Genomic DNA, 12,324 nt, shown 5'->3' on the forward strand with positions numbered 1-12,324 from the left:
TTTTTTCCCCCAAAAACTGTTCCTCGACAGTTTTCAGCCTCCTTCCACCACCCTGTCTCCTTACACTCGCCTGGTTACGAACCTAACCAGAGATACGACGGAGATAATCTATCCAAAATATCGAGCTCAGAGCCCTCTCCTCGGACAGCACACCAAATATGCATATCTGATTATTTGTACGTGTGAACTCGTAAAACCTAATTATAACCTGATCCTTAAAGCCAAGTCTTGACCCTCAAACAGTCTCTCAGAAAGTGAGGACAGGCCAAAATGTCCTCATTTTATTCTCTTTGTACTCACTCCACTGGTTTAAAACTCAAACTGGTCCTCATAAAGGTACAAGTATGCACACACTCCAAACAGTAATTAATGCAAAATGCATTCGAGGTAGATGCTTAATGAAATTAATTCTGCATCCTTCAATCATTAACTTGAAACTTGTGTGTGTGTGTGTGTGTGTGCGTGCGTGCGTGTGTGTCTGCGTAAAATGTCAAATCTTTGTTTTCCCCTATAGCAATCATTCTTCCATTATTAGTGTAATAAAATCAGAGAGCAGCTCAGAATAATGATGAAGGAACCAAACCACTTTTATACAGTATTCACGGTCAATATTTGCATAATCATACCAGTATGGAGAGAATGATTGAGAGAAAGAACACATATAGGTGGGTGTAGTGTTGGCATATACATTGCGATTTTGTATGTTGTTAAGGTTTGATTGTGGATGTAAATTAGAGGATGAATAAAGGTTTGAAATAACACATGAAGCATACAAAAGCAACCATAAATCATAGCACAAACAAGCATATACTTTCACACCGATACCTTATATACCCACACACACCCATGTTTTCATAACGTAGCTTAACCATCTGGCCATATAGATTAGATAGATAAAACAACAATATTTTTAGGACTTCTTTGTTGCTAAGGGAACAGAACATTAGCACACTTGGTGCTAGTGCAGATAACACCCATCATGGTGGTAATTAGTGCCCTATAGATCTCATACACACATGCATGTTGGTGACCCTTGATTCTATTGTATAGGGCTGCTACACATACCATAGATATTCTGTCTTCCCTGTTTTCTTCCCATTTTCCCATTTTCCCATTTTTCTCACCCCCACTCTTTTCATCACCTCCTTGCTCCTTTCCGTATGTGTGTGTGTGTGTGTGTGTGTGTGTGTGTGTGTGTGTGTGTGTGTGTGTGTGTGTGTGTGTGTGTGTGTGTGTGTGTGTGTGTGTGTGTGTGTGTGTGTGTGTGTGTGTGTGTGTGTGTGTGTGTGTGTGTGTGTGTGTACTAAATTTTTGAAAGACTCACATAATATTTTTTTGTTTCACATTTAATAATGTCAGCAGGTTTGGGGGAGAACAGGTGTATCAAGCTTCTAAACATTGCATGCCCCATAACAGTGAAAGCAATGTGTGTGTGGTCTGGGTAAACCCTATACATAATGAGGTCAAAATGTTGTTGGTCCCCATGAAGCAAACTTGACCAAAAAAAATAAGAATTTTTTTAAAATGTAAAAATGCAGAAAGTTTTCTGTTATGTGGTTTAGGGTTGTAGGGTTAGGGTAACAGTTTATATACAAACCATTACATCTATGGAAAGTCTCCATAAAACATGAAAACAATGTGTGTGCCCTTACGGAACAAAAATAAATGGAAATATACTGCAAAATATAATGTGATTTGTTGCATTATACATTTCCATAAATGGGAAAACAGTGCTTATGGTGTCCCAGTTTTTCAAAAAGCTTGAAATTCTGAAAAAATTCAAAGAAATTCAAATGTTGATTCGTCTGACCACAGAACAGTTTTCCCCTTTGCCACAGTCCATTTTAAATGAGCCTTGGCCCAGAGAAAACGCCTGCGCTTCTGGAACCTGTTTAGATGGCTTCTTTTTTGACCTATAGTGTTTAAGCCGGCAACGGTGAATTGCACAGTGGATTGTGTTCACCGACAATGTTTTCTTTTAGTATTCCTGAGCCCATGTTGTGATTTCCATTACAGTAACATTCCTGTACGTGATGCAGTGCCGTCTAAGGGCCGAAGATCACAGCATCCAGTATGGTTTTCCGGCCTTGACCCTTACGCACAGATTGTTCCAGATTCTCTTAATTTTTGGATGATATTATACACTGTAGATGATGATAACTTCAAACTCTTTGCAATTTTTCTCTGAGATGAGAAACTCCTTTTTGATATTGCTCCACAATTTTTCGCCCCAGCATTGGGGGAATTGGTGATCCTCTGCCCATCTTGACCTCTGAGAGACACTTTCGCTCTGAGAGGCTCTTTTTATACCCAATCATGTTGCCAATTGACCTAATAAGTTGCGAATTGGTCCTCCAGATGTTCCTTATATGTATATTTAACTTTTACGGCCACTTATTGCTACCTGTCCCAACTTTTTGGAATGTGTGGCTCTCATGAAATCTAAAATGGGCCAATATTTAGCATGACATTTCAAAATGTCTCACTTTCAACATTTGATATGTTATCTATATTCTGATAAAATATAAGTTTATGAGATTTGTAAATTATTGCATTTCTTTTTACAATTTGTACAGTGTCCCACTCCCAACTTTTTTGGAATCGGGTTTGTATTTGCACATATATAGACACATTGACAGAATGAGTTCTTCTGGTTCCCAGCATGCTTTGCTTCGGACTGTTAAAGGAAAGTAAATGTTAAAATGAAGTGATTTCACATGATTTGCTCAATATTAATATAGGAGGAGATATGTTCATGTTTTAAGTTGTATTATTTAGACATTTTAAAGGGTTTCTGGAATGTCTGAATTTTTGGGGTTATTGTGCTGAAGCCTGTGGTTCGTTTGACGATTGGTTTGAGGAACATCATAAAAACTATATTACTATATTAAAAAGTAATAGCTGTGCTCTCTTCAGCTCAGTGATAGTTGTTTATACTTATTATGTAGTACATACAGGTGTGCTTATGCTATAGTTACAGTTTTTGCCTGTTGCTATACACACGTTTTGCTAAATTTGGCTCATTGTGTTAAAACTCTACACACAAGCAAATAAAACACAACACTGGGAAATAAACCTTTTACATCTATGTCAAATTGAAATTCTGCTTGCAAAGTTTTCAAAATGGCATATTGCTAGCCTATTTGAGGTTGGCTGATTGGTGTTCAGTTTTGTAAGTAGGTGTTTCCAGGTGTGTGTCTTCGTTTTTCAGATAACCAATGTGTTTTTTTTTTTTACCAATGGTACCCTGAGATTTAATTTTTGAACTAAGTGTCTTATGTTAAAGTGTGAGCAAGTGTGTTGCAGAAAGGAGCAAGTGTGTTACAGAATTGCAGCTAAAGTGCAAAGCAGCGCTTTTGTTAGGTATGGTTACACTTTGTTTGACTGGCCCTCGTTTGAATTACACTCACACACTCCACAGTAACTCCACAGACCCCAGACAACAAAATGTAATTGTGTAACAAAAAAATAGTTTTTTTTAGAACTTATGTTTTCACTCAACATCTGTGCAGTTTTGGGAGTATTTATCATAATTTTTACATTTATATATAAATAAATTAAAAAAAATATTATTAATGGATTTTCACACAAAATCAGTTTTTTATGTAAAATTCCCTTTATAAAAGACCCAAATTTCTAACTTTCATTCGCAGGGATAACATGGATAATTTGACATGGTTTAGTGTAAGATTTTTGCTCATCTTTTGGAAAATACAGTTTTAAAATTAAAATAAAATGACTTCTACCATAGAGCTCCACTATGTGAGTATTTTTCAGTTGGATTAATATCTAAATGTTATGAAATCACAATTATAACAATTAAAATACAAGTTTAGCATTTTTTGTACTGAAAAATCTTTTTTTCCAGCGATGTTACATTATCAAACCTGAACAAGAGAAAAGTCTTTAGAGTTCATCATTTATTTCAAACATCTGATTTTCTTATATTTCTACAACTTTATTCTACACTTCAGTTACTAACTGTAACAGAACAAAAATATACAGTTATATTACATATTGAGTAAAAAAAATACATGAACATCAAAATGCAATGAACTGAACAGCAATAACAAGCAAAAACAAATGTATTCCTGTGTGTGTGTGTGCGTGCGTGCGTGCGCGCGCGTGTGTGTGTGTGTTATAAAGCATTGTTGTAGGCTACATAGCCTAATAAAAAAAAAAAAGATTTTGTGTGAAGATGTGTTTTATTTAAGTGATACAGAATTTATCATCATCCACTTACCCAGACAAAAACAAATCACATATCACACACGCCTCCACAGATGTGATGCAATGCATCAATTTAAGTGTTCATAAACAGGGTATTTTAAAGCACTCACACTGCAGGTACTTAGATGGAAAAGACGATTTGTCTATTTATGAGGTCATGAAGAGAATTATATCTACGACAAAAAAGATAGAGACCCATACACACACACGCACACACACACACACACACACACACACACACACACACACACACACACACACACACACACACACACACACACACACACACACACACACACACACACACACACACACACACACACACACACACACACACACACACACACACACACACACACACGTGTTTCCATGTTTAATGGGGACTTTCCATAGGCGTAATGGATTTCATACTGTACAAACTGTACACCCTATCCCCTTACACTGCCCCTGCCCCTAAACCCATCACAGGAAATATTCTGCATTTTTACTTTCTCAAAAAAACTCCTTCTGTGTGATTTATGAGATGTTTTCCTCATGGGGACCTAAAAATGTCCCCACAAGGACAAGGATTTCGGATATTGCCATCTTTGTGGGGACATTTTGTCCCCATAACGTAGGGATTACCAGCCCCCCCCCCCCCCCCCCCCCCCACACACACACATAAATATACCATGTAATACCATACCATGTATTTTTATATATAAAACCTTGTCAAGAAATTAGAAGTGCTATACTCAATTTTTGAAAGACTCACATAATAATTTTTATTTGGGTAGTAGGATATCTTTGTCCACTAAAGGAGGGAGAGCATTACCATTTCCCATTTGGCTCCTAAATTCTGGAACAGCCTTCCTGATCTCTGTTTAATAAACAAAATAAATATGTGTGTGTTAGGTTTGTCTATTATTATGAGAGCCAAACAATGGTAAATGTCTGCTCAAATATAGTGAAAATATGTTACTAAATAAATAAATAATAATAATAATAATAATAATAATAATAATAATAATAATAATAATAATAATAGAGATACAGATTTTGTTTAATATAAAGTGCGTTACAAATAAAATTCATAATAATACATTTTATTTGTAACACACTTTATATATTTAACAAAATCTCTATATTATTATTATTATTATTATTTATATATTTATTTATTTTTAACATATTTTCACTATATTTGAGCAGACATTTACCATTATTTGGCTCTCCTTATGATAGACAAACCTATATATTTATTTTTTAGTGGTCCCATACCATGTATTTATATTGTTTTATAGCTATAATTAAACTGTCTGAAGACTAACCCTAACTTTACCCCTAAACTTTACACTTTTAGAATATCAAAAAGATAACTTTTTTATTTATGTTTTAATTATTGTATTTTTCTTTGTGATTGAGAATGTTCCTAAAGGAAGGTTTTGGATTTAACTCAGTTCTGGCAAGACGTTTAGTTATAGTTAAATAAAAACTCTAAAATCGTAAATATGATCATGTAGGTTATGAGAGATTGCACAGGGGTTCCCATCAGCTGAATCCCATTTTAAATGATATAAAAAGTCAAGTCACATCACCTTTATTTAGTGATTTTTACAATGCAGATTGTTTCAAAGCAGCAGTAGAAACAGGAAATACAACAGAATTTAATAGAAAGTAGTATAATTAAATAAACTGTAGGCTAATTATTATTATTATTTGTTTATACCTATTGAGATTTCAATGTATAAACTTTAACATTTCAAGCAAAAGATAATCATGTGCATTTCATCAGATATGGAATACAAGGTTTTAAGGTGTATTATGTGAATGCTTGGCTAAAGAGATTAACTTAATCTAGATTTAAAGACAGCTATGATCAGGAAGGCTGTTCCAAAGTTTAAGAGCCAAATGCGAAAATGCTCTCCCTCCTTTAGTGGACACAAGTACAACCCAAGTCCAGAGTAGTTTTCATGGACAGGAAACCCCCACTAAACACCATGTTTCTCAATCTACAGTAATCTAGCTCAACCTGCTGGTTGTTTCTGGTATCGGGCAGACACGATTAACCGTTTTAATTTCTATAAAACTATTACTATAAAACAAATTAATATAGCCCAATATTAAATAAATAAATAGGCTAATAAAAAAATAGGTAGCCTAAATGTCATGTACATCTAGTCTAAATATTGCTTCAGCCTAGTTATCCTATATAATTGAATCAGTTATAATTTAAGCTTTTACATTTTAGTTCGGAAAGTGAGACGTGTTTGGGTTTGTAATGCTCGTAGGTTTCCACTGGTCGCCGCAGTCCTCCACTCCATTACCAAAGCTCTACCTCAAAGTTTGACTGAACTTGTTTGTCCACTGGGTGCGCTAGAGGGCGGCCATTTAATTTCTTGCTTCAACTACTCTTGTGAATCACTGCGTTGTCACCGGTCCAGTTTCACCCCACCCGCCAGTCTGTCCGGTGTCCGGTCACAGTCACTATGGACGCACGTCACTTTGTTAAACTTCTTCAACTTGGATTATCGGACGTTTAGTGTCGGCGTTCCCCTTTGATACGACCGAAGAGCTAGGAGCTAGAGGAGTAATGAACAACGACCCCGAAACAACGGGGGAGTTTACGCCTGTATATCCGTGAACCTCTATCCGGACACAAGACAATGCTCCGACATTTGTGGACGTGTTTAGTTGCTGTATAGTCGTTTCAGGGAAGTTACTCGGAAAAAAAGGTGATTTTGTTCCACTGTCGTCTTTGTTCTTTCTTTGGAAGTAACGTTAGTTTATTGAACGCCATAAACTTTTAACGGTGTAAATATTTGCCCCCCCCCAATACACCGTTGAGAAGATCTAACGTTACCGTTACCCCTGGTTTGAATACAACTCCAGCCCGGGGCTCGGAAACTGGCCCACTTCGAGATATTTTGTCTTTTATAGAACGTATGGGGTTTTTACAAATGACGGCTGTGCTTAAAATAAGTCGGAAGCGTTAGGGGAAATGTACGAAGTTTAATAAAGGAGATATTCTGTTACATGTGAATGCACGCGGACAGAATGGCGTCATATGTGGACAATAGTTTTCGGCACGCGATCATGAAGAATCCTGCCGACAGGACGCAACAGGTAAGATACATTACGCATGCTGCCTAGATATAGCCTGTGTGTGATTTATTTACGCATTTTGCTAGCTGCTACATATCAGCCATAATGTCCAATGTTTTGGGAAGCTGTCTAAATAATGCAATGTATACAAATCAAACTGACATGTCTCAAGACAAGGATAACGTTAAGGGTTTAAGCAACTCAAGCTGGCTCACAACGTTTAAAAGTGACCGAAAATCGGTTTATACAAGACAGTTTGAGTCAGTTTGAATTGTATCCGTTTTCTAGGAAAGAGTTTGACTAAAGCTGTCTTAAATTGTTTATTGGAAAGTGTTTAAACAACTCAAACTGACTTAACGTGACAATTAAAGACAACAGATACAACTCAATATACAACTCAACAGATACAACTCTGAACTACAACATCTCAGTAGACTGTGGTTCATACAACTGTAAAACATGTTTACACTCCAGCTGACTTTAACATTACAAAGAAACAGTTTAACTCACACTTAAAATGTCTCAAGACAATGATTCAAACTGAATTCTGTCTCAAGAAAATGGTTTATACAATTCAAGATGACATTTAATTGTTATAGATTTAGACATTGTAAATCAGCTTGAGTTGTATAAGTAGCAGTAGACATTTCTGTTCACACAGTTGACTTAAAATGCTGAAACAGTGTCTCCATCACATAGTGGGCTCAGACATTGGATACATTGTTTAATTTAGACCATTTTTGGGGGAATTGTGGTGTCCCTTTTGTATGTAACCAAAATAAGTCAAGCGACTGTTTTGTTCCACATCCATGCTCAGTTTTGTCGTAATCAGAGCCCACGGGTTTTTTTAAAGCATTGCTTAATATAGTCACACTCGTCAGGGTTAGTAGGACGTTGTTGCTGTAGTATTTCAGGCACGTATTACTCATTTGCAGGAAGGGAGTATTTCCTCGCTATGCCCTGCAGTCCAGACTAGATCATCCTCATTTAAACCAGCTGCAATAAACAAATGTCACAGCACCATTTAGCCCCAGACCACAAGCTCATTAGAGTTTCAGCTCTCTAAGCTACCAGCATTGTTTGAATGTCTGACTACACTGAACCTCCTGACTGTGGCCACGTAAAACTACATTTGTGTTCTGTGTGTGGGACATTTGGGTTTTGAGTTTTGTGCCCAGGAATTTAATGAATCAAAAGAATGTGAGGAATGCAGTTTATAGTTTTGGCCCTTCAGTTCCAGGACCCTGTGTGTATGCTTTGAAGAATTTAAGCAATTGTAAGGAATACATATTTAGCTTCTAGTTAGTGTGATATGTTCAGGTACACCATAAAGCTTCAATATGAATCCTCTGTAACCACAGAAGGATTACGGATCAGCCCCTGGGACCTCTGACTCCCAGAGGTCTCAAGCTGAGAGAAACTCAAAAGCCACTGTTTGAATGTGTGCCAGTGACTGTTGGCCTAGTGTGAAATAAATGAAGAGATAAGCACTAACACCTTCTGAACACATTATTGCAGTTTGATGTTGTATACTAACATTTGCATAATTAAATAATTACATTGTGCCTTTGGCTGCAACCTATAAGTTAAAAATGCGAGCAAGTAAACCAAAAGGTTGTGTTTAAAAATATATCAGGAATTGATCTATGAGCTATTATCATTGTGTGCTTTATGAAAGGAACTCCCAGTATCCAGTAGGCTTTTTAATTAAAAAGTGTTTTGTAAATCACTTTGGATGAGCGTCAGCTGCTCAGTGATAAATGCTAGTCCACATTCCACTAATTTTCAGATGGTTGTTAATGTTAATCTGATTACCACATGTTAAAGTAGTGTTTTGGTCAGGGGGTCGGATGGGTTAGTGTATGCCTATGACTATCTAAAATCAACAAATAATTAATTATTATAATTATAATAATTATATAATGTCAACTTGCCCACTGGAATATTTACATTTCGTTCATTAATTTATTGTGGTCCTTATTCTTTCAATGCGGTGTTAGTCACTGACCATTACGGCAAAAAATCTTATGGTTCCTTCTAGTAACTTTAAACATTAAAAAAGTGTAATACCTGCAGATGTCTGCAGAAGAAGAAAAACCGTGGGAATAAAATGTACCAACTTTTATTGCTTTACATTATACATATTGCAAAGCTATTAGCAATTCATATTTTTACATAGTTCTTTGGCTGCTTATAACATTACTTCACAGGATGTATGAAGGTTTCCCACCATAGCTGATATCTTTTAAATCCATATTGTAATGTATATTCGGATGTAACGTTGCACTAAAAACAGGAGGTGGTTCTTAAAGTTTCACTTAGTACCGTCAGAGTAGTAGGGTAGCACAGCAGTAGTGGGAGATACCGTTATACCGGTAAACATTCTCCCCAGGATAAGGATTAGTCTTCCCGCGATAATAACGATAAAGCCTAGTTGACGACGCCACCCATTTGCAGCCCACGTGCAGAGCGAAAACAACTATACGCTGCGGAGGAGTTTTTCGCTAAATGACATAACTTGCCTCTACAATCTGGAACCTCCACACACAGATATATTTTCACTCTCTGAGCACATGGACTGAGAGCTTGAGAGATTCGCGCTTTAAGCGATCTGTAAAGCGCACAATTTCAGTTAATCTCAGCCTTTTTGAGAAAAAACTAATGTGCAAATGACAATCTCTTTGGCTGATTGTCTGATTGTAACGGGTTTTACTGTACCCGTTTTCATTTGAGCTAATCAGTTTGAGCGAATGCTGAGAATGCTACGTCTGACAAGCGTAACTGGTGTGCAAAGTCTTCAGACATAGCGTAAGCATTTTGATAGGAAGTGTTTGGTGGAACGTTGTGTTAAGGCCTGTTCACACTGGGATGATTATCGCATGTGTTTGTCGCAGACGTTTAACACCTCGTCGTGAGTGTGCACTGATGCGCAAAACGGCAGACGTGACAGCGTTATTTAAAAATAAAGCCTCAAGTTGTTTTTTTTTTATTTGACGTACCATGTTAAAAACTGGCCAACCAATGATATCGCCACTTTTGTTCACATGCCTAGAGCTACTGAAGTTACAGTATTGTCTTGCCGAGCACACATTGATACGACATAGAGGATGTAATTAGACAAAGAAGAAGATGAGCTGCTAATGCTGCTTGCCAGTTAGCAAAACGTGTATGAATGGTTTTGGCAAGCACATAAATACTCTCTCTCATCATCTTTTTTTATTTTATTTTTTACATTTTTTTTTTTACATTTTAATGCTTTTGGCAGACGCTTCTACCCAAAGCAACTTACATTGCATTTCAGTTACACATTTTGCCATTTCATTTAAATGACAATTGGTCATGGGAATTTGTGTAATTTGACATCCATGATGAAAGTATAAAATACAGCTTCACGTCGGACAATTCTTTGCCTCTACATTGTGCATTAATATTAATGTATGATATGGAGGCAAAGAACTGTCCGACGTGAAGAACTGGGAAATCACCCCTCAAAGAACTGTTCAACGTGAAGCTGTTTTTTATGTATTAGTATTAAGTTTATAATGTGTGTGTGTGTATGGGTCAAAGGCGAGACATCACAATTTTGGTGTCTGCATTAAACATTTTATTTACAAAAGTCATTTTATATACATAAAAAACTTAAGTATTTCAAATAACTTTTGTCAAAATAAAATGTCATCAAATGGGGGAAATAATGTTCCAATACATTTGTCAAGCAGCGTAAAGGGCTGGACTTTGATTTTGCCATTACATCTTTAAATAAACAGTAAACACAAAATAAATAAAAAAAAGGAAAAAAAAAAAAGATTTTTCTTGGAATTTTCAAATAAGTGTTGGCTGTTGTATTAAAAGGACTATGTCTATATGTATTTGTATATTATGTTTTTTTTTTAATGTTTTTTTTAGTATTTAAATAACCAGGAGACTTTGACTATAACAAGATCCTAGTTCACGCTAAAATCAGTTGTCTTGCTTTTACATCTTCTCAACCTCATGTTTTTTTCTCTCTCTTCCTGGTTCTTCGTACCTCGCTTAATACATCTGAGATCATTTGACAGATCCCAGATCTTCTAATCGTGATAACTGATCTCTGCCTAATTTGGTTCTTCAAACTAATTTGCGGATTGGATTAAAATATCTGGATTAAGTTGTCTCAGAGTGCGCTTACTTGTATTCCCTGAAGAATGCAGATACATCGATACTAGAAACCATGATCAGCAATGCAGTGATTGGCTGGCGTCAAGACAACATAATGACATCATATAATTAAAAAAGCCACCTGGCAAAAAACTTGACAAAGAAAAACATCCAAACGACCAAACCAACAAAAGTTAGATACATTAAATGTGCACTGTTTTGATGAACATGATTCCCATTTATTTATATTCACAATTTTATAGTATTTGTACACATTACATTTTCATTTCAATGTTGTAATTTAATTTTTAATTCAGTTTAAAGTTTTTTTAATGTTTAAGATCAAATTATCTGCATCTCTTGTGCTGCATCAAGCCACTCCCATAATATCTGTCATCATTCAAATTAATGCACAACGGAGATTAACTGCACAATGCGTGTAAACCTCTAATACAACTATAAAGTAATTATTCCATTACAATTCCCAAATAAATCTCTATCAAGTGACTGTCTATAATATTATATGCAACTTTTACACAACATTATAATATTTTCAAATAAACTTTTATATTATAATTAGTATTATTATTAGTATTATTTACAATTACTATTGCCCCTGGTTCAGTAATGAAGTCTTGTAATAAAGAAGTGGTTGTGACCGATATTAAGTATTCATTCTAATCCTGTTTACATGAAATAAGATGACCCTGAGCAGGTTTAAGCTTATGGACCTGTTGCTATGACAACAAGTCCAGGATGAGTGTCAAAGAACCAAACAACCTAAATCATGCAAAATCGTCAACAATCATAGTACACTTCAAATGAGAGACTGATTTTCAAAGAATTTATTTGCAAATTATGGTGTAAAATAAA

At 35.8% G+C, this 12,324-nt stretch overlaps 1 protein-coding gene across 4 annotated transcripts in view; it reads left to right on the top strand.

The window, feature by feature from the left end:
- The first annotated feature begins 6,625 nt into the window (after positions 1-6,625).
- Positions 6,626-12,324, top strand: part of rapgef2a (Rap guanine nucleotide exchange factor 2a) — a 58,076-nt gene continuing 52,377 nt past the window's right edge. For all 4 annotated transcript variants that reach the window (XM_067441767.1, XM_067441770.1, XM_067441768.1 and 1 more), the window contains exon 1: positions 6,626-7,335. In XM_067441767.1, the coding sequence (XP_067297868.1) occupies positions 7,252-7,335 (84 nt within the window). In that variant the 5' untranslated portion in view covers positions 6,626-7,251. The remainder of the gene's footprint in view (positions 7,336-12,324) is intronic.

Source organism: Pseudorasbora parva, chromosome 4 (assembly GCF_024679245.1).
Source record: "Pseudorasbora parva isolate DD20220531a chromosome 4, ASM2467924v1, whole genome shotgun sequence".
Lineage (NCBI taxonomy): Eukaryota > Metazoa > Chordata > Actinopteri > Cypriniformes > Gobionidae > Pseudorasbora > Pseudorasbora parva.